Source organism: Macaca nemestrina, chromosome 8 (genome assembly GCF_043159975.1).
Source record: "Macaca nemestrina isolate mMacNem1 chromosome 8, mMacNem.hap1, whole genome shotgun sequence".
In the NCBI taxonomy this organism is placed as follows: Eukaryota; Metazoa; Chordata; class Mammalia; order Primates; family Cercopithecidae; genus Macaca; species Macaca nemestrina.
Window position 1 is genome coordinate 147,472,430 of NC_092132.1, and position 23,285 is coordinate 147,495,714.

General features: G+C 41.7%; 1 protein-coding gene across 2 annotated transcripts in view; it reads right to left on the reverse strand.

Annotated features, from left to right (window-relative positions):
- Nucleotides 1–699: 699 nt before the first annotated feature.
- Nucleotides 700–23,285, reverse strand: part of LOC105464174 (microcephalin 1) — a 243,977-nt gene continuing 221,391 nt past the window's right edge. The window contains exon 13 of one of the 2 annotated variants that reach the window (XM_011711841.2): nt 700–8,445. In XM_011711841.2, coding sequence (XP_011710143.1) covers nt 8,365–8,445 — 81 coding nt within the window. In that variant the 3' untranslated portion in view covers nt 700–8,364. The remainder of the gene's footprint in view (nt 8,446–23,285) is intronic. The other variant, XM_011711840.3, reaches the window with a different exon arrangement.

The window sequence follows — 23,285 nt, forward strand, 5'->3', positions numbered from 1 at the left end:
TGAATGTGTTGTTGTTATCTCTAAAGCGAACCCTATTCTTAAACTAGGAATGCTTTTTGTTCTTCAAATACCAGGACATTTCCGTAAGTTTTAGTTCTTTACGTAGGTAGTCAACCTGTTCCCTCAACTATAAACATTTTGTGACGGAGAGTGCTCAACCCCCAGGGAATGTCCCCCAGCAGGTTTGGCTTTATCCAGCCTTTATTCAGGATGGAGTCACCCTGGTTAGGATGCCTCTGACCATTCCGATGTTCTCATAATCAGTGCCCAATACCTTGATAAGAATCTCACAACGTATTTGCAACACTGTAAAAAATAGCAATTTGGTTTAACAAGACATTACATCTTGTGCAGAAGTAAATGAAATATACATTTATAATATCCTATCGAGTATTCTAACTCCCTGCTACTGAAACTGCATCAACATCACTGGAGAGCTTATAGAATACAACCTTTGCAGTGAGCCATGAGCATGCCACTGTACTCCAGCCGGGTAACAGAGGGAGACCTATCTTGAAAGAAAGAAGAGAGAGAGAGAGGAGAGAGAGAAGGAAGGAGGAGAGGGGAGGAGAGGGGAGGGGAGGGGAGGAGAGGGGAGGGGAGGGGAGGGGAGAGAAATGCAGCCTTTCTAGCCCCAGATGTACTGAAGTAGAAGCTACCAGTTAACAATATCCCCAGGTGATCTGCATTTGTATTAAAGTTTGAGACGCATTTTCCAAATCCTTTATTAAATTGGTATGCTTAGATTTTTCTCATATAATCTTCAAATGAAATTATAAGGGGCATGATTATAAACAATTATCTAGCAATGATATCTCTTAAGTCCTTAGATGGCATTTCCAAAAACATGAGATAACATTTATTGTAATTCAAGGTGAAAAATGTTTCATCAAAGACTGTGCCAATGTCTGCCCAAAATAATGGGAGCAGCTACAAGGAACACAAAGATGCTCTCAGGGACCGTCAAAGGAAGTCTCATTTGTGACATCTCTGCAATGTGCTGCGTTTCACTTTCGAAGACGTTTTCCGAGTTCGATCAAAGTTCTCCGTCGTGCATAGACCATTTCGATTTGGGACATCTTGGGTGCACAGAGAGGAAGCCTTGTGGGTCAGGAGTTCTGGTATTGCGATTCTTTGCATGAGTTACTGCTCATGGGTGGCATGACTTTCGAGGTCTCGGCTTCTTTGTCAGTGATAGGAGAGACTGAGCCAGACCAGCAGGTTTCAGGCAATCTCAGAAGTATCTACAAAGGCACTGTGCAGCTTACCCTTGTACAGAGAAAGATGAGATCCTTGGGTGAGGATCTGAAACCCTCGTGTGACCACCTCCCACGCCAGCTTAATGAGAGCAATCCTGATACCATGTTTTTACCTATTGTATTTCTTTGTGCATCCTCATTTGAACAAAGGATGTTGCTATTGAAAGAAGGCTGAGAACAAATGTCTATTAAGGAAGGTCTCATGGAAATACTTTGATTCTAAGTTTAAGGACCATGTAGTTACCCTGAAGTCAATGGGACACAGAACACATATAGCACTGAGGATAGTGACCTCAGTAAACATTGCAAGATTGATCATTAATTGTCATCTGTAGGATGCAGTAAATTCCTCTTCAAAGTTTAGCCTGTTCATGTCTTTTAAAATTTAAGAGGGAGAAAATTGTTAAGTACAATGAGTTCTCTGAGTTCCTCTCCAAAGAACCAATGTGTCAGGATGTTCGGCTGTTCTTTGTTCTCCACTTTAAAGTTTAACTTTCTTGTTCTTTACGTCTGTTTGCCCCTAGTTTCAGTAAACAACTCCCTCCTAGCCTCTATCACCTGCTCTGTCCTTAGTCACCTGTTCTGTCCTTAGTCACCTGTTCTGTCCTTAGTCACCTGTTCTGTGCCTAGTCATCCATAGTCACCTGTTCTGTCCTTAGTCATCCATAGTCACCTGCTCTGTCCTTAGTCATCCTTAGTCATCTGCTCTGTCCTTAGTCACCTGTTTTGTCTTTAGTCACCTGCTCTGGTCTTAGTCATTCTTAGTCACCTGCTCTGTCCTTAGTCACCTTTAGTCACCTGTTCTATCCTTAGTCATTGTTAGTCACCTGCTCTGTCCTTAGTCACCTACTCTATCCTTAGTCAACCTTAGTCATCTGCTCTGTCCTTAGTCACCTGTTCTGTCCTTAGTCATCCATAGTCACCTGTTGTGTCCTTAGTCACCCTTAGTCACCTGTTTGGTCGTTAGTCACCTGCTCTGTCCTTGGTCACCTGTCCTGTCCTTAGTCATCCTTAGTAACCTGTTCTGTCCTTAGTCATCCTTAGTCACCTGTTCTGTCCTTAGTCACCTGCTCTGTCCTTAGTCATCCTTAGTCACCTGCTCTATCCTTAATCACCTGTTCTGTCCTTAGTCACCTGCTCTGTCCTTAGTCATCCTTAGTTACCTATTCTGTGCTTAGTCACCTGCTCTGTCCTTAGTCGCCTGTTCTGTCCTTAGTCACCTGCTCTGTCCTTAGTCATCCTTAGTCACCTATTCTGTGCTTAGTCACCTGCTCTGTCCTTAGTCACCTGTTCTGTCCTTAGTCATCCTTAGTCACCTGTTCTGTCCTTAGTCATCCTTAGTCACCTGTTCTGTAACCGTCCTGCCACTCTGGCTCGAACCCCTGCTCTCTTTAAAATAGCCAGTCGGAATTAGCGTAGACTGTGCAGTCCAACCCTAGTAAATAGGGGAAAGATACAGCAGTAGGGCTAGCTGTGTTAGGAATAAGGCCCCCTTCCCCTCCCTTGTCCAGTGTGCTCTTGCCATTGTTCCATCTGTGAGATGCACACTTCTATAAAGGTAAATTGCCTTGCTGAGAAAACTTTTGCCTGAGTGCTAATTTCAGTTGGTGGCACCGAGCATTTACTTCCAACATCATCCCATCCAACAGCCTCACAGTTGCCCTGTTATGGCTGAACGAGCTTGTCGTATAGGCCTGGGGAGCATGAACAGATTCCAGAGTGAGACTGCCAGTGCCGAAATGAGACTGTTAGTAGTTTTTATTTATTCCACTTTTGTTCTAGGTTTCACTGAGGAAACGCTGGTTTCAGGGTGCTGCTCAGATTCCCCTGGGCTGTTATCTGCGTATTACTTTCTGTCTGATGGGTCCTCTGGGTAGCTGACACTGACATGGAGTTCAAAGAGTAAGAGATGACCAAGGGTGACTCCTGGGAAAAATAAAAGGGAGTAGAAGCAGGCTGAGATATGGAAAACCTTCCCGCCACTGTGGAGGTCTGACAGCTTAGACCACATTACAGGTCACATGTGGGCTCGGCTAACTCCACCGGGAGTTCTAGGGTGAGGAGCCTCATGTTGGGCTGAATCAGCCAGGCCCCTGTGCCTTTCTGTGCCCACTTCTTGGCTGGGGACTGCCAAGAAAGAGCATGGCGTTAACTTGAAAGCCGAGGTCGATCTTAAATGAACTACCAGATGCAGGTTGGAGAGTGTTAGCTACCTGCACTCATCGCTGTGGAAGAGATAGTTCTTTCTCTAAGGGAGATCTGAGAGCTACTGCCCTGGGGCTGCCATGTAGCTCTCGCTCTCTCTCTTTTTTTAAAAAATAGCTTTATTGATGTATAATTCACATGCCTTAAAGCTTACCCATTAAAAGTGTACTGTTCAGTGATTTTAGCAAATGTATACAGTTGTGTAACCAAAATCACAATCCAGTTTTAGAATGTTTCCATCATCCCAAAATGTTTGCTCCCTCTTCCCACTCCCATCCCCAGCTGCAGGAGACCATGAATCTGTTTCGTGCCTCTACAGTTTTACGGTTTGTGGAAATGGTATCTAAATGGAATCATACAATCTGTAGTCTTTTGTGTCTGACTTCTTTCACTTGTGTTTCTGAGGTTCATTCATGTTGTTGCACGTGTTAGTAGTCTGTTGCTTTTTAGAAGTGTGCTGAGTAGCATTCCACGATGTGGGTATACATTTTGTTTGTCTACTTTTCAGGTGATGGGCTAATTTCTGGTTATTATGAATAATGTTGCTATGAACATTTGTATACAAGACCTTGTGCAGATCCATGTTTTCATGTATTTTGGTTACATACCTAAGAGTGAAATTGCTGGGTCATATGGTAATTGAATGTTCACTTTTTTAAGCAACTGCCAAATGGTGTTTCAAAGTGGCTGTATCATTTTGCAGTCATGCCAGCAATGTAGGAAACTACATATCGTAGTTTCTCCATATCCTGGTCAGATTTTGGAATTATCAGTCTTATTGTTTGCAGTCATTCTAGTGGGTGTGTAATAGGTATTTCATTGTGCCTTTAATTTGTATTTCCCTAGTGACTAATAATACTGGCCATTTTAATGTGCTTATTTGTATATCTTCTTGCGTGAATTGTCTTCAGCTTTCTCTTTATCCTTTTATTAATGAGTTATGAGTTCTTTACATGGTGTGGGTACAAGTCCTTTATTAGATATATGGTTTGCAAGTATTTTTTCATAGTCTGTGGCTTGTCTTTTCATTGTTTTTTATGGTTTCTTCAGAAGAGCAAAACTTAAAATTTTGACGAAGTCCAACTTATTTTTTTAATGAATTGTGCCTTTAGTGTGATATCTAAGAAATCTTTGCCTAACCTAAGGTCAGAATGATTTCCTGCTGTGCTTTCTTCTGTACATTTTATTTTTTACATTAGGTCAATGATTCTCGACTGGAAACAGTTTTGCTCTCCGGGGCACATTTAGGAATATCTAGAGACGTAGATTGTCACAACTGGGTATGTGTTGGGGGAGGGGTGCCACTGGCATCTAATAGGCAGAGGCCAGGATACAGCTAAACATCCTACAGTGCACAGGACAGCTCTCCACAGCAAAGAATTATCCACCCCCACAAACGCCAACAGTGTTGAGGTTGAGAAACCCTGACTTAGTCCATGTTTAGCTAATGTTTGTGCATGGTGTGAGGTAAGGATCCTAGTGCTTTTGTTTTCCCTTCTGCCAGCACCATTTGTTGAAAAGAATATGCTACTATACTGAATTGCCTCGGCAGCTTTGTTCAAAGTCAATGGGCCATAAATATGAAGATTTATACCTGAATTCTCTATTCTGTTATTTGATTTACATGTCTATTCTTTTGCCAATATAATACTTTTGTTGTTGTTGTTGTTGTTGAGATGGACTCTCCTAGGTTCAAGCTATTCTCCTGCTTCAGCCTCCTGAGTAATGGAGATTACAGGTGCATGCCACCATGCCTGGCTAGTTTTTTGTATTTCTAGTAGAGATGAGGTTTCACCAAGTTGGCCAGGCTGGTCTTAAACTCCTGACCTCAAGTGATTCACCCACCTCAGCCTCCCAAAGAGCTGGGATTACAGGTGTGAGCCACGGTGCCTGGCTGATGCTTTGTGATTATTGTAGTTTTATAGACAGTTTTGGAATCAGGTTCTATAAATCCTCCAACTTTGCTCTTAAAAAAAATTATTTTGTCTACTAGAGGTTCTTTGCATTTTCATAAAAAATTTAGCATCAGCTTTTCAAATTCTACAAAAAAGCCACCTGAGATTTTAATGGATTGCATTGAATCTATACATCAATTTGAGAACTACCATCTTAACAATATTGCGTCGTCTAATCCATGAACTTTGTATATTTCACTATTTAAATCTTTAACTTCTTTCAGCAGTGTTTTACGGGTTTCAGTATACAGATGTTACACTTCTGTTGCCAAGTCTATTCCTATTTTGTTTATTTTTAGATGCAATTTTAAATGGAATCATGGTCTTAATTTCATTTTGAATTGCTTATTGACTATATATAAATACAATTCTGTTAGTTTTGTATATTAACTTTGTATATTGCAATCTTGCTAAACTTGTTATAAGTTCTTGTAGGGTTTTTTTTTTCATTCCTTACAATTTCTATATATAGTGTCTTATATTCTTGAGAATAAAGTCTTTTATTTCTTCACGTCCAATCTGTATAGCTTTAATTTCCTTTTATTGCCTTCTCTGGGTAGAATCTTTAATACAACGTTGAATAAAAGTGGTGAGAGCCATAAGCCTTTAAAAAAATTAAAAAGAATTCAGAATCCTGAGAACCTCTAGTCCTATATGTTTTGAGTAAGGCTTTGCAGACCCACAGTAAGCTACTAATAGGATTGGTGGAAGGGTAAAATGAAGTACAACATGTAATATGCTTAGAGTAATGTCTAGCAACAGTTAGTCCTCATAAAATATTAGCTTTCAGAAAGAGAATCTTGACTGGCCGCTGGCAGGCCAGCATCAGGGATCAGAACTTAACATTGAGGACTGAGGCCTGGGTGGGCAGAGGCTGGGCTGGCTCCATGGCTGATGTGGTGGGTGATGGAAGTTGTCTGTGGCTTGTCCCCAGCATGAGTCAGCAGAATGTTTGTCAGCCTCCTCAGGGATTTCTGGTGCTGTGGGAGCGCTCCCAAGCCAGGATGCTTGTGGTTATAGAGAAATGTAATGTGAAGCGAGTGGACTCAGGAATGACGCATTGTATTGAAGTTCAATTGCTGTTAAGAGGATGAGTATCATGAGGGGATGATTTGGGTGTATACAATATTTTAAAACCAAGAGAAAACCCTTCATGATTTCCAGTTTCTATGGTTTTCTATAGAATGCCAATTTCCGTAGAACGCACTGCTACGTCCCTTCTCAAAGGTTCATTCTAGAAGTTGATTTGTTATATCTGTTGAGGGACTTGAAATTGGAGGTAGGGACAACAGCTGAGATGAGCAACAGATAGATAACCTGGAGTGGGACCAGCACCACAATGAGGGCTCAGTGGCACCTCCGACCTCGCTGGGACTCAGCATCTCGTTTATGGTTCTCCTTGTAGAGATCCTTTGTGTCCTTGGTTACATGTGCTCCTAGGTATTTCATTCCATGGCTATTGGAAATGGGATTGCGTTCTTGATTTGGTGCTCAGCTTGAATGTTATTGTGTATGGAAATGCTGGTTTTTGTACATGGATTTTCTATCCTGAAACTTTACTGAAGTCGTTTATTGGTTCCAGGAGCCTTTTGGCAGTCTTTAGGGTTTTCTAGGTATAGAATCATATTGGCAGTGAAGAGAGACAGTTTGACTTCTTTTCCTATTTGGATGCCTTTTATGGCTTATTCTTGCCTGATCACTCTGGCTAGGACTTCCTAGCATTTCATTTGTTTAGAAGGTGACAGACACATCGGTGTTTCTTATTCATTTATTTATTTGAGATGGAGAGTTGCTCTGTCATCCAGGCTGGAGTGCAGTGGAGCAATCTTGATTCACTGCAACCTCAGCTTACCACAACCTCCGCCTTCTGGGTTCAAGCGATTCTCCTGCCTCGGCCTCCTGAGGAGCTGGGACTACAGGTGTGCGCCACCACACCCAGCTGATTTTTGTATTTTTAGTAGAGATAGGGTTTTGCCACGTTGGCCAGGCTGGTCTCGAACTCCTGACCTCAATTATCTGTCCACTTCGGCCTCCTAAAGGGCGGGGATTACAGGTGTGAGCCGCCGTGCTCAGCCACAAATCGGTGTTTCTATGAATCAGCCCCAGCTGCCAATTTCCTCTCGAGGACAGCAGGCAAGATGTGGCCAATGGACGTTGTGATCCCTTGTTGGTGATGCTTTGTTCACCATAAAGCAGGCTTTCAGAAGTAAGACACTCAGATGGCACCAATCATCCTGTATAACACCCCCCATACCTATCTCCTTTCATTACGAGAGGAATCTCCGCTAAAGTCACCTTACTGTCAAATGTCTTTCCTACCTAACAGGTAATGTATTAATAAAGATCTTCGAGTCTAAGCCAAGAAACTTTCAGAGCTCTCTAGTTGTTCTCAGTAATAAAATAATGTCAATGAATTTCCATTCTTTATTTGGCAGTACCGTGTTCTAATGACAAAGGTTCTGTGACCTTTCAATTATGATCATTACTAAGATACAAAGACTGGAATTCTATAGAAGAAGTCTGACAGATCACCTGAGGTCAGGCATTTGAGACCAGCCTCGCCAACATGGTGAAACCCCGTCTCTACTAAAAATACAAAAATTAGCAGGGCATGGTGGCCCATGCCTGTAGTCCCAGCTACTTGGGAGGCTGAGGCAGGAGAATTGCTTGAACCCGGGAGGTGGAGGTTGCAGTAAGCCGAGATTGTGCCATTGCACTCCAGCCTGGGAATCAGAGCAAGAATCCATCTCAAAAAAAAAAAAAAAAAAAAAGGCCCGAAGCTTCCCTGAAACACAAATTCAGTCATCAGAAAGTCACCTGAGAGTTCTTAAGCACCACAACGCGTGGCAAACATGATATCAAAAGTCATCTTGTATACGCCAGTTCCTTCTCTTCACAATTGTTTCTCACTTGAACATCCAAAGACGGTTTTGCAAGCTGTGCAGTCACCACAAGCCAGTGAGGTCACTGTCATTGTGGCAATAGGTAGTTTTCAGAGGCACAGACCTTGTGCTGGGTGATGGAATCTAGAGAGAGAGGGAAAAGCAGTTTAGCATTCATAATAGCTAGCCACACAGGAAAGTGATAACCTGTTTGTATATACATGAAACTATATTTAAAAACAAATGGTCAAGAGCTGTGTTGTCCATAGGCCCCCCATCCACAGAGCACACATAACTTTTTAAATTAACATGAAACAAAATTCAATACAACGAAACATTCAGGTCTCAGTCACACTGGCCAGTCCCATTAGATGCAGGACACAGATGACGCTTCCATCGTGGCCGAACACTCGGTGGGCAGGGTGGGAAGCCTGCCAGTCTGTGACACAGGAGTTCTCTAATCTTAGCTCACCACTTCCAATACTCTCGGCATAAGGCAGAGGATAAAGAAATACATAAATGAGTTTTAACTGTGACACCAACAGTGAGAGGTGGGCCGTGCCATCCTATCTACCCAGCATAGGTATTTTTTATGGAATACCAAGTGAATAAGCATACTTCCTAAGACTCAGTTCTTCATGGCTCAAATTAAAGGAGCTCTACAGTCCCATCAGTTTGAAACTCGACTATTTTACGAAAATTACAAGTTGCACCTGGTCCAGGATAGCGCTGCAGGTGCAGCTGAAGGATCAGCACAAGTGATCCTGGCAGCTGGCGGAAACGACCCCTCCCTCTTTCCTCCGTCCTGGCCAGTGTCCTGCACTGCGTTCTACTCCTACTGTTAGAAAAAAAAGGAATGAAGTCCGCTGTCAGCATGATTGGATGATAAGGTAGATTAAATCAATCAACTGCAACTAAAGAATCACAATGATTGTGTGATTATAGAATTACAATTACAGAGTTATATTTGAAGGAACTTAAGAAGTCACACAGAAGAGTGATAGAAGGTGGAAAGCTATACTGGTGGTATGGTACAAAAAAGAAAAAATGGGTTTATTCTATAAATATTTTTTAAATGGAAGAAAAAAAATGACTTATCTTAGTTACAGCTCAAGATAGTGTCCCAGAATGTAACTGTTGTCTTCTCAATATAAATGTGCCTCCACCCAGGAGGCCTGGGCCAGTGAGGGACTCTCAGGTGAATTTCAGAAGGGAGGAACACTAACATTTGTGATAGCTTATATATATAAGAAATGATACAGTTAATAACATTGTGTATAACAATTATTATTAGTACTAGGCATACTACTCTCCACAACAGTGAAGCAGGTATTATCATGATTCACATTTTTTTCTCTTTTTGAGATAGGATCTTGCTCTGTCACCCAGGTTAGAGTGCATTGGTGCAAACGTGGCTCCCTGCAGCCTTAGTCTCCTGAACTCAGGTGATCCTCCAGCCTCAGCTTCCCAGGTAGCCAGGACTACAGGTGTGCACCACCACACCCAGTTAATTTTTGGATTTTTTGTAGAGCTAATGTCTCACTTTGTTACCCAGGCTGGTCTCAAACTCCTGGGCTCAAGCAATCCTCCTGCCTCAGTCCTCCAAAGTGCTGGGATTACAGGCATAACACACCACACCTGGCTTGACTTTTCTTATGCAAACTTTTGCCATGTATAAGTTTCAATTTCTTATGTATTCAAATTATATCAACACTTTTTCTATTGCATCTGGCTTTTGAGTCATAGGTAGGTGGAAGCCTTTCCCGATACTCAGGTTATAAGTCATTCAGCCACATCTGTATGTTCTTCCAGGCTGTGAAAATTCTCTGGATTCAATTTTTACACTTAGTTTTCTGACTAGGTGTCAGTTTTGAAAAACCAGAAAAAAAAATGCAGAAAAAATGATGCTCTTTGCAAATTCATCTAAAAATTCAGTATAATCCCCAAATTTCAAACTTTTAAAAAAGAAAAGGACACGTTTATTCTAAAGTTTATGGGAAAGAAAAAAAAATGCATAGGAAAATGATTTTAAAAAAGAAATAATGAGAAAAAATTTGACATACCAGATATCAAAACAGTCTGTATAATTACAGCAGTAAAATAGAAGTTAGCACGGAATAGACAAACAGATCAATGGACGAGAATAACCAGAAACACGCCCACACCATGTGGGAATGTAAGAGAGGACTCACAGGGGCATTATAAGTCAATGTCAATAAATGAGTTATTACAAACGACATGGTCCCCTCACATTATATAATAAGTGAAATGCAGATGCATTAAAGGTCTAAATATTTTTTAAAACTATAAATAGAATAATATGAGATTATTTTTAAAGCTCAGAGGGTGAGGAAGACCTTTCTAAGCAAAACCACTAAGTGTATGTGCCATGGAGGAAAAGAGGTGTTTAATTTTATAAAAAATAATAGTTAAAAATTAAAAACTTGGTAATACTTAAGTCACCATCAGCACAGTTAAAGAGACAGATTTTTGTAACATTTACAGCAAAAGTTTAATGTCCGTATTACATAAGCATGGCTGTTAAACAGGGTGAAAAAGATAAATAACCCAATTTCAAAAGAGGCAAGGGATCAGGACAGGCAATTCATGAATGATAAATCTCCTAAGATACTCAGAGTCATTAGGAATTTAGTAGCCAGGGAATTACAAATTAATGAGATCTATTTTTTTTTAACTAATCAGATCACCCAACATTGAAACTATGGGTTATGTCCAGTATTGGACATAGGAATTTATAGGACATAGGAAATAGGACTTTATATACTGTTAGTGATAGTGTAAATTGGTACAGCCTTGTGTATCAGAATGTAAGTACACATATCCTAGGGTACAGTAATTCCACTGCTTTGAATCTATTTTACAGAAATCTTCATGTGCCCAGGCTTGGGCTAGAATAACTATAGCTCAAGAAAATCTCTTAAAATTGAATTCAGATTGTTCAATTAGAAAACATACACACACACACACACACACACACACACACGAGTTTAAAATAGCAGAAGTCAGCCGTGTGGCAGGGTTCATGCCTGTAGTCCCACCTACTTGGGAGGCTGAGGTGGGAGGACTGCTTGAGCCCAGGAGTTTGAGGCCAGTCTGGGCAACACAGTGACATCCTGTTTCTAAAATAAATAAATAAATATTTAAATAAATAAATAAATACAATAGCAGAATAAAAATAACAGAAAGACATTAATTTATTAACATAAATTAATTACCATACCTCCCAATGGTTAAAAAGAATGAAGTAGCTGTATATGTGTTAAGCTGGAAGGATCTTCCAGACATAGGGTTAAATAAAAACTCATGAAAAAACATGTGACTCTCCAATTTATATAAAAACAAATCCCTAAACAATATCTACATTTATATACATTTATTTCTATGTAAATATGCTTTTTGGTTTTTTTAAACAGACAGGATCTTGATCCATTGCCCAGACTTGAGCGTAGTGGTATGATCATGGCTTCCTGCAGCCTGGAATTCCTGGCCTCAAGTGATCCTCCCACCTTGGCCTCCTGAGTAGCTAGGACTACAGGCATGTGCCACGACACCAGGCTACTTAAAAAAATTTTTTTTTGTAGGGACAGGATCTTTCTGTGTTGCCAAGGCTGGTCTCAAACTTCTGGCATCAAGCAATCCACTCACCTTGGCCTCCCAAAGTTTTAGGATTATAGGTGTGAGTCACTGGACCTGACCATAATATGTTTACATTCATAAATACGTTTTTAAAAGAAATCTAGAAGATACACTTCCATCTTTATTGTAGTTACTTTAAGGAAGGGTTGTAAGACTGGGGGACCCTGTGTACTTCTCTTCTGTTTGAGTTCTTTGACTATGAAATCAAACATCACTCCATCCACCCATCTACCCATCTACCCATCCATCCATCCACCCACCCATCCACCCATCCACACATGTATCCTTCCATCCACATGTTTATCGTGGTGGGGATAAAGACTGCCTGAAGTATTGATCTTTAAACAGAGACAAGATAGAAGAGAAGCCTACATGTAACCTCACAACAAAGTCTATACCTTACACCTCTCATGGCCTGCTCTAGGACGTGCTGCCTGAGAAATTACACTGGACTTCTGAGCAGTGGCCTTGAGGTGCGCACGGGGCTGTGACTGAGTGTGTGGTCAGCAGTCTGGGAGGTCTGAAGTGCATCTGACCACTGAACAAGGGCCGACAGCTCCAGGGTCATGTCCAGGGAGCCCCTCACAGCCCCACGTTCCTAACTAAACACACACAGGAAAAATGATTTCTATCCAAGTTTATTTGGCATCTGAAGATAGCCATATCCCCAAATTCCAATGTCACTTCATAGGAATAATCCTCAAACATCCCATAAAATGTGGCCATAGGACAGATGTTAGAGTAATGCCCGTCCTGGCCGGTGGAGACAGGGATGAGTAGGAAGTTGAACTGCCCTTGAGCAGCTCTGTGAAATTTAAATTTAAAAAAAAAAAAAAAAGTTTTTTTCTTTTTCTTTTTTTTTTTTAAAGCAACAGTATTTAGCAGTTCTTGGCAGGCATTTACGCACAAGCTAAAGTTTACTAGCCACGCCTCTGTGTGGTCTTATGGGTAGGATACAGAATCAACATGCTGCCAAAATTAATTTTTTATAGTACGGTGGGCAAGTCACTTTATTTAACTAAAACTGCGATTGCCAGCATCCAAGTGTGGTTAATGGTACGGTGTGCAGAAGTCCAAGAGCGCATGGGACCCATGTGAGCTTTAGCTTTGCTTATCAAAATAAGTAAGCATGTTAGGGCTGGGAGATCTAGCCAGACCTCCACTCTGGTAAGGAATCGCCCAGCTCCCTCACTGTGGGACGGGGGTCACCCAGCCACTACAGCTCTTGGCAGTAGAGCCCAGCAGGTCACACATGTTCCTAGAGTCGTTTCTCACAATGAGCCCAGAGCTGCCTGCTGTGTCATTTTCATCTGCTCATATCGCATCTCCTCTTTCACACAGCTGTCCTGGAGGCACTGCTTCTGCAGACTGAATACCACCACTCCTTCCGTGATTCTCCCGGGTCCTGACTTCTAGATGCCTCGCTCTGGAAGCTCAGAACTCAAGACTAGGTGCCACCTTTGATTCTTCTTTCTCTAATATGCCACATCCAAGCTATCAACAAGTGCAACTGGCTTTGAAATGCATATTTAAAATCTGACAACTGCATAACAACTCCATCGATATGTCCCTGGTCCTAACCCCCATCAGTAATCACCCAAACCACTGCAAAGGTCCAAGATTGCTTTATCTGCTTCCATTAAAAAACATTTGTCAGCACTTTGAGAGGCCAAGTTGGGAGGATCCCTTGAGCCCAGGAGTTCAAAACCAGCCTGGGCAACATTGGGAGACTCTGTATCCATTAAAACAAACACAAACACAAACAGAGTAAACAAACATATACCAGAGCCTATTCCTCCCACTTAAAATCCTTCTGCGACTTCCATTTACCTCAGAACAAAACCCAAACTTCTTGCTGTTGTCTGTTAAGGTGTCAGTGGTCTGGAATGGTCCAGCTGAAGCTGCCTGCTTCTCCAGCTTCATTTCCTATCGCTTTGTCTTCTCTCCCTTCATTTCAGCCACGCTAAACTTACCACTTCTCTTGACGTCTTAGCCCTTACTGTTCCTGGAAGGACCAGTCCCATAGACCTACAAGAGTCCATCCTTCTCTTCATCATCTGGGCCTCACCTCAAATGCCACTCACCTGCAAGGGGCCTACCTTACTCCTACTTTCCATACTCACCTGGTTTTCTTCATTGCATTTACCACCATAAGGATTTTTAAAGAAACTGTTTGTTGCCTGTCTTCTCCCTTAAATGTTAAGTCCCACAGGGGCAAAGGCTGTCAACTGCTGTACCTGCAGTGCCTAGAATATGCTCGGCATATGACAAGTGTGTAGGAAATATCTACCGGGTAAATGAATGAATGACCTGATACCATGTGGCTGTTTTGTAGCTCAGTCTAATAATACAGCAGTTCTCAACGTATTTTTTCTGCTCTGCTATTTTACTGGAGACATTCACATCGCTGATACTTCTCTAGGACATCCTAAGAATGTGCCACAGACAAGAAAGTCTACCGTTTACGTGTGACTCCCAGCACACCAACTTCTGTTTCCCATCCAGGAAACGTGTGAAAGGATATTACAGGTGGCGTGTCCCTCATCCAAAATGCTCGAGACCAGAAGTGTTTTGAATTCCAGATTTTTTTTTTGGGGGGGGGGGCATTTTTGGAATGTACAATGACAGATCTTGAAGATAGGACCAGAGTCTAAAACCAAAATTCATTTATGTTTCATCTACATCTTATACACATAGCCTAGAGGTAATTTTATACGGTATTTTAAATAATTCTGCGCAGAGGCTGGTGTGATTGTCAGGTGTGACAGCATGACTGTAGTCCCAGCTACCCAGGAGGCTGAGGTGGGAAGGTCGCTGGAGGCCAGGAGTTAAAGGCTGCAGTGAGCTATGATCGCAGCACTGTAACCAGCCTGGGCAACAGAGCAAAACTCTGTTTCAAAAAACAAACAAATTTTGTGCATGAAACAAAGTCTGTATACACGGAACCATCAGAAAGCAGAGGTGTCGCCCGTGTGGACAGTCAGTGGTTGTGTGGTGTCACCCTCGTTCCGGATTTTTTTTTTTTTTTTTTTTGAGACAGAGTCTCACTCTGTCGCCCAGGCTGGAGTGCAGTGGTGAAATCTCGGCTCACTGCAACCTCTGCCTCCCGGGCTCAAGCGATTCTCCTGCCTCAGCCTCCCAAGTAGCTGGAACTACAAGCGTGTGCCATCACGCCCAGCTAATTTTTGTAATTTTAGTAGAGACGGGGTTTTGCCATGTTGGCCAGGCTGGTGTTGAAGTCCTAGCCTCGAGCGATCTGCCCGCCTTGGTCTCCCAAAGTGCTGGGATTACAGGCATGAGCCACCATGCCTGGCCCTGACTCTGAATTTATATGCTACCAACAAGCAATCATTTCCTTACACTTATTCACACATAAGTAGTTAACAGTAAAAAATAAGACATGCCATTAACACAGTGGAGACTCGTGTGCTCAGGGGAGCTAAGCAGCCAGTGGCATCAGCGGAGACCAGAATCAGCTGTTGAACAGCAGCAGCAACAACACACAACAGCAGGCCTCTGGTCTCCCAACCATGCTGCGCTTTGATTCGAAGGTTAGGGGACACTGCATTTTACATTTTAGGTGAGAGGGAACATGAGAAGCAGTTACAGGCCCAGGAAGTGGGTCCTCTGGGGACAAGGAGGCATTCTACTGGGTGGCTTTTTAATGGTATCTGCCCCACTGGCAATGGTCTTAGAATTTTTAATGGTATCCGCCTCATTAACAATGGTCTTAACACCGACAGCTCCTTTCTGTTGGTTCAGTATACACAAACTTTGTTTCATGCACAAAATATTTACTTAATGTTTTGGGGTTTTTTTGAGACAGGGCCTCACTCTGTCTCCCATGTTGGTGTGCAGTGTCATGATCATGGCTCACTGCAGCCTCTAACTCCTGGGATCAGGCAAGGCTCTCACCTCAGCCTCCCACGCAGCTGGGACTATAGTCACGTGTCACCATGCCCGGCTAATTTTTTTCTTTTTTGTCTTAGGAGTCTCTCTTTGATTTTATAAGCTGACATGATTTCTTGTTCTGTTGTGAATGCACGCTGCTCTAGGCCTCAGTTAACCCATCACACATGTGCTCCACGCTGTCCACGGGTGCTTTTTCTGCAGTGTTAACATAATCTTCATGGTTGGTATCATCATGAACACCTTGATTCAGAACCATTCTGGCTATAGCTTCATCAGTCAGTGAAATGAACAATTGGAGCCCATTATCAGTGTTAAAAACAACATTAATCTCTACTTCTTCCAGCTGACTGATGAACTCGGAAGGTCTATTTTTTCCATAGGTAAGGAGGTCAGACGTCCTTTTCTTCTCACTTGACAAGCTGAATTCTTCTAAGTCACCACCTTGTTCATCATCATCACTGAACACAGTCATAGGCCAGAGGTCACGCCAGGCATGCACAGCTGTGTCTTTAGTCACTGTGTTGCAAGCGTTGGCAACAGCATGTATGGCTCCTTCATGCTCAACTCCTGAAAATCTTCTACACCTACACCTCTGTTCCCTGCTGTGAGCATGAATTCAAGAAAGTGTTTATTTTATAATTACTTTCCATTGATCTAAAGATACCCTGGTTACATGGCTGAACTAAAGAAGTCACATTTTGGGGAGAAGTACACAGCATCAATATTATCTTTGATGAGAATTTCAGCTGGGGGATGAGCAGAACAGTAGTCAAGGCATAAGAAAATCTTGCTGTCACCATCCGGTCCAACTTTTCTGCAGCGAGCACAAGAGGCCTGTACGAAATGTTTGTAACACCGATCAGAAAAGATGCTCCTGGTGACCCACGCCTTTTTGTTAGCATAATAATGGACTGATAAGAAATTTATTCCTTGAGAACAGCAAGGACAAAAGCTTTGCCCATGAGAGCAAGTTTACACTTATTGCGTGCCTGCTGCATTTGCACAGCACTGCACAGTCATTCTGTCCTTGGCATCCTTAATTCCTATAGGGGCTGTCCCATCAGCTGTAGTCAGCATCTTTCTGGGGCAGTAGCACCCAAATGGTGATGTCTCATCAGCAATATAGACTTGTTCTGGCATCAGATTTTCATCAGCGATAATCTTGGCAAACTCGTCAATGAGTTTTGACTCTGCCTTGTGATCTGCAGATGCTTTAAAACTTGAATTCCATGTCATTTCTTAATATCTGCAACCAGCCTGTTGAATATTCACAGTTCCCTTCAATTTTCAGTTCATCAGGATAGATCTTCGCTTGTTTCATGATCAGCATACCACTGAGTGGCATGTGGTCAGTGTGATGCACGTGTTCAGCTCTAGTTTTTCAGTACACGATTGACGTCTTCATTTTTAGCTTTATGCAGAGTTTTTCTATTTTTCATTAACTTCTGCTCATCACATTCAGCACAGAACTTCAAAAGTGTATCCTTCTGTGTCTTCCGGTCATATATGGTGGTCATCCCAACACCATACTCTTCTGTTAGATGTTTCACACTTACACTGCTGTTCAGTTCCCCCAACAAGTTGCCTGTGCTATTGATAAACATAAATTCTTCCTCTTTTTCTGATCACTGTTACACATAGGGGGATCTGCAGACCTTTTTGACATTTTCAGTAATATTTTTACATGACACAGCAGAGAATAAGCAAAAAAACCACAGTGAGTAATGCATGGAGTTCTTGGCCCCACGTGAGGTATCATGGGGAATCTGTGGTGGGTGCGTCCAGCCTGCACACATGCCATTTTATTATACGTTGTGGGCGTGCTTGCGTGGGGGAATTTGGGTGTGCATGGAAAAGTTATACTGTAGTTGAAGGGCGCTGGGTGGGTCTTTTTTTCCCTTGGGGACACTAAATCAACTGTGTTGTGCACCTGTGCTTTGACTATGCCCTGTCACATGAGGTCAGGTGTGGAATTTTCCACTTGTGTTGACAAGCTGGCACTCAAAAAGTTTAGGATATTGGAGCATTTCAGATTAAAATTAGGAATGTTCAACCTGTATTACGTGACTAGCCTTGAATCCACTATTATTCACTATTTTTTCTATTACATTTTATAACTGTTTATCATTGGGTATACAAATGCTAATGATTTCAGTGAGTGGATCGTATAAACAGTAATTTTGCTGAATGAGTTGTAACAGTCTATTTACTCTTTATGTTTCTATGTAAACAACTGCAAACAAAATGTGCAAACATGAAAACAAAATGTGTCCCTTCCTGTATAATTCTTATAATTTCTTTTTCTTATTTTATTCCCTTGACTAGGAATCATAGAACACTGTTGAAGAGTAAGAGTAATAGCATTCATGTGTGTCTTGTACCTGATTTAAGCCTTAAACTAAAGTTTTCACCATTCAATATTTGTTGTACGTTTTTTTATAGATAACCTCCATAGTTAAGAAAGCTATCTATTACTGGTTTCTGAAGAGGTTTTTTTTTGTTGTTGTTCTTTTTTTTTTTTTTTTTTTTAATCATTACTGGGCGTTGAATCTTCCCTACTGCTTTTTGACACTACTAAGAAAATTAATGGATTAGAAAAAAGAAGACTTAATGCTATTCATTTATCCTTTCATTCGTAGGTTAAACCACACTTGGTTATGTACGTGTGTGTTTTAAAAACACACTGTCAAATTTGACTTGATGAAATACCTTATTTCGGAGGTTTTTTTTTTTTTCTTAGACGAGTCTCACTCTGTTGCCCAGGCTGGAGTACAATGGCGCGATCTCAGCTCACTGCAACCTCTTTCTTCCAGGTTTAAGCAATTCTTCTGCCTCAGCCTCCCAAGTAGCTGGGACTACAGGCACATGCCACCATGCCCAGCTAATTTTTTTCTATTTTTAGTAGAGATGCGGTTTCACTGTGTTAGCCAGGATGGTCTCGATCTCCTGACCTCGTGATCCACCTGCCTCGGCCTCCCAAAGTGTTGGGATTACAGGCGTGAGCCACCACATCCAGCCTCAGATTTTTATGCACTTGTTTACAAATCAGTTTTTTAAACCAGTATTAGGTCAAGATCATGCTAGCCTTGTAAAAGGTGAATAGATTCCTATTTTTTTCCTGCAAAACTTTATAATGTTTGGTAAAATTTACTACTAAAACTATCTGTGAAGGGTGCCTTTAAAAGTTTGATAGACATAACATAAAATTTACTATATTAGCTATTTTTAAGTGTCCGCTTCAGTGGCATGAAGTGCATTAGCAATGCTGTTCAGCCATCATCACTGTTATTATATATTTCTAGAATGTTCTCATTATCCAAAACTGAATCTGTAGCCATTAAACAATAATTATCAATTTCCTTCCTGCCTACTCCACCCTTGGTAACTCAACTATATTTTGTCTCTGTGACTTTGTCTATTCTAAGTTCTTATAAGTGTAGTCATATGATATTTGTCCTTTTGTTTCTGGCTTATTTCACTCAACATGATGTTTTCAAAGTTCATCCACAGTGTTACATGTATCAGAAGCTCCTTCCTTTTTAAGGGTGAATAATATTCCACTGTATGGATAGACCACATTTTGTTTATTATGCATCCACTGATGAACACTTGGGCTTCTGCCTTTTGGCTATTGTGAACAATGCTGCTATAAATGTGGATGTACAAATACTGTTTTGAGATCCTGCTTTCAATTTGTTTTTGATATATACCCAGAAGGGGAATTCTTGGATCATATGGTAATTCTATTTTTCATTTTTTTGATGAACTGCCACACTGTTTTCTGTTGTGGCTATAGTATCTTACATTCCCAACACTACACGAGGACACAAGGGTTCCAACTTTCCCCATCCTTACCAACACTTGTTATTTTCTGTGGTTTTTGTTTGTTTTTGTTTGTTTTGTTTTGTTTTAATAGTAGCAATCATAATGGGTGTGAAGTGCTGAGGTGCTATCTCATTGTGGTTTTGATTTGCATTTTCCCTATGATTAGTAATTTTCCTAATGATTAGTAATGTTAACCATCTTTTCATATACCTATTTATATCATCTTTTATATCATCTTTTTTGAAGAAATGTTTATTCACGTTCTTTGCTCACTTTGTAATCGGGTTGTTTGTTTTTTTGTTGTTGACTTGCAGGAGTTCTTTATATATTCTGAAGATTAACCTGTTATTTGCAAATATTTTCTCCAATTCCATAGATTGCTTTTCACTCTGTTGACTGCATCCTTTGATGCACTGAAGTCTTTAATGTGTATATAGTCCAATTTATCTATTTTTATCCTAATTGCCTCTTTGCGGCTTTCATGAGCCATGCCCACCTCTTTTTCTTGCCCACCTTGCATGTTATGTGAGACAGAGAGGAGGATCAATCCTTCAGGTATGAACCAGCCAGACTAGAACAAATAATGTCCGGTCTGCTCCCTGCAGCTTGAGGAAGGGAACTGGGACCTGGGTTGCCATCACATGCCACAAAACTTGCCTGCGGACTTGAAGATGGCTTTCCTCCATCAGGCACTTGCTGTGTTTGAGGGTTGCTGTATGCATTTGGTGGTTGTTCAGAGCACCTGCAGTGTTACTGCAGACAGCTTCTGCCTGGTTTTAGTGGTTCATGTGGTGGATGAGAGCTTAGCGTTTCCTCATCTGTCATTTTGCTACCATTCCCGTGTGCAGGTGCCTTTTTAGTGGCTGGTAAGAGAAATACTTTTGATTGCCTATTTGACTTTCTTAAATTGTTACTTTTTAAAAATTTCTTTTTTTGTTGATACATAATTGATTTTTTTTTTTTTTTTTTTTTTTTTTTTTTTGAGACAGAGTTTTGCTCTTGTTGCCCAGGCTGGAGTGCAATGGCACAATCTTGGCTCACTGCAATCTCTGCCTCCCGGGTTCAAGCGATTCTCCTGCCTCAGCCTCCCAAGTAGCTGGGATCACAGGCAGGCACCACCATGCCTGGCTAATTTTGTATCTTTAGTAGAGACAGCGTTTCACTGTGTTGGTCAGGCTGGTCTCCAGTTCCTGACCTCAAGTGATCTGTCCACTTTGGCCTCCCAAAGTGTTGAGATTACAGGCATGAGCCACTGCGCCCAGCTGATGTACATATTTTACCTATTTAATTTTTTTAGTGCTTGAGCTTGTTTAGATTTTCTGTTTCTTGAATCCATTTTGGTAACATTTTTCTAAAAATTATCCATCTTACCTGTTTTCAAATTTATTGGTATTAAATTGTTCATTATGCTCTCTTATGATTTTAAATATCCTTACTATAGCTGCAGTGACAGCTCCAATTTCATTCTTAGTATTTCTCATGGAACCCTCTCTCTTCCTTCCTTTTTCAACATTGTCAGGATTTTTACTATTTATAAGTTTTTTCCCCACCAAAGACCTGAGTTTTTTGCGATTGCTGAGCCTCTTTTTTGCCCTGCTGCCATTTTGCTCACATTTAGTATTGTCTCTTTTCTTTCTTTCCTCCTATGTCCTTCAGGATTACTTTACTGCCATCCATTTATTTTCAAGCACCAACATTTAAGAAAAATTGATTAAAAAATAAAATGAGATCATTTCATCCAACTACTTTTTTCTCTTGCTCCAAACTGGGGAAGTTTGTGGAACACCAGGTTCTGTGGTATACAGTCTGAGAACCACGACAGTCAGTGGCTGTGAAAGTGAAAACGTTTTCCACTTGTTGGGCCCAGGATAAGTTTCTGCCTCTTACCAAGGAAGATTCTGAACTGAAAATCAGGGGCTGGGGCTGGGATTCTGGGTCTTTTGTTAATTCACTGCATGACTCTGGCCTAGAAACTCAGAGGCCCTCAGTTAGGCTACCATAACAAAATGCCTCAGGGTGGGTGGCTTCAACAGCAGACATTTATTTTGTCACTGGTCGGAGGGCAGGAAGTCCAAGACCAAGGTGTCACGGGGTTAGTTTCTCCTGAGGCTTCCTGAGAGACCCCTCGGGTTGCAGATGGCCACCTTCTCCCTGTGTCCTCACTTGGACTTTTCTTTGTGCAAATGTATCTTTGGTGCCTTCCTGCCTGCCTGCCTGCCTGCCTGCCTGCCTGCCTGCCTGCCTGCCTGCCTTCCTGCCTGCCTGCCTTCCTTCCTTCCTTCCTTCCTTCCTTCCTTCCTTCCTTCCTTCCTTCCTTCCTTCCCTCCCTCCTTCCCTCCTTCCTTCCTTCCCTCCTTCTCTCCTTCCCTCCTTCTCTCCCTCCCTCCTTCCTTCCCTCCCTCCTTCCTTCCCTCCCTCCCTCCCTCCCTCCCTCCCTCCTTTCTTTCTTTCTTTCTTTCTTTCTTTCTTTCTTTCTTTCTTTCTTTCTTTCTTTCTTTCTTTCTTTCTTTCTTTCTTTCTTTCTTTCTTTCTTTTTCTTTCTTTCTCTCTCTCTCTCTCTCTCTCTCTCTCTCTCTCTCTCTCTCTTTTTTGAGATGGAGTTTTGCTCTGTTGTACAGGCTGGAGTGCAGTGGTGGGATCATGGCTCACCACAACCTCTGCCTCTCGTGTTCAAGGGATTCTCCTGTCTCAGCCTCCGGAGTAGCTGGGATTGCAGGCGCCCACAACCATGCCCAACTAATTTTGTATTTTTAGTACAGACAGGGTTTCACCATGTTGAACACACTGGTCCCACACTCCTGACCTCAAGTGATCTGCTAGCCTTGGCCTCCCAAAGTGCTGGGATTATAGGCGTGAGCCACCACGCCTGGCCTCTTCCTCTTCATATAAGGACACCAGTCATACTGGATTAGGGCCTTGCCCTTATGACCTCATGTTATCTTATTTACGTCTTTAAGGGCCCTAGCTCCAGCTACGATCATGTTCTAAGGACCGGGAAGGCTTCAACCTATGAATTCTGGGGAGACAAATTCAGCCCATAACATGAGCTCGGTCACTTTCGGTCACTTTGGGTTCAACACTGACTGTCTAATATGCAACAACAAAAAGGAACACAAGTTCAGCATGCTCCAAAGACACAAGAAAATCTCTCCTACAGTCATAACCCAAAGCATGAATTAAGTCGGTCAATAAGCAAAGACAGCCTAAAACCAAGGGGAGCTTCCCATTAGGAGGTAGAGCTTTGAAGTTTCTTTTATGTCCATGAACCTTTCTGATCCTCAGAGCTGCAAAGCAGCTGTGACACACTTGAGCATTTACCCTAAGCATGGGAGTGTTTGCAGGGGGCTTTGTGAATTTGTACAGCAAAATAGTCTTCAAAGTTTCCTGCCACGACCCAAATGCTTGGAGCAGCATATGCATGGCTGGTTTCAGTTCTCAAACCAACCACCATATTTCTAATGGATATAAAATGTTGCCTTGTCTACAATATTTCTTATTCTGAATTGAATAGACAGCTGACTTCTGTGTTCTAGGTTTTTACTATTTTTTTTTGTCTGCTTTTAATATGCTTTTAAACTTTTTTTTTTTTT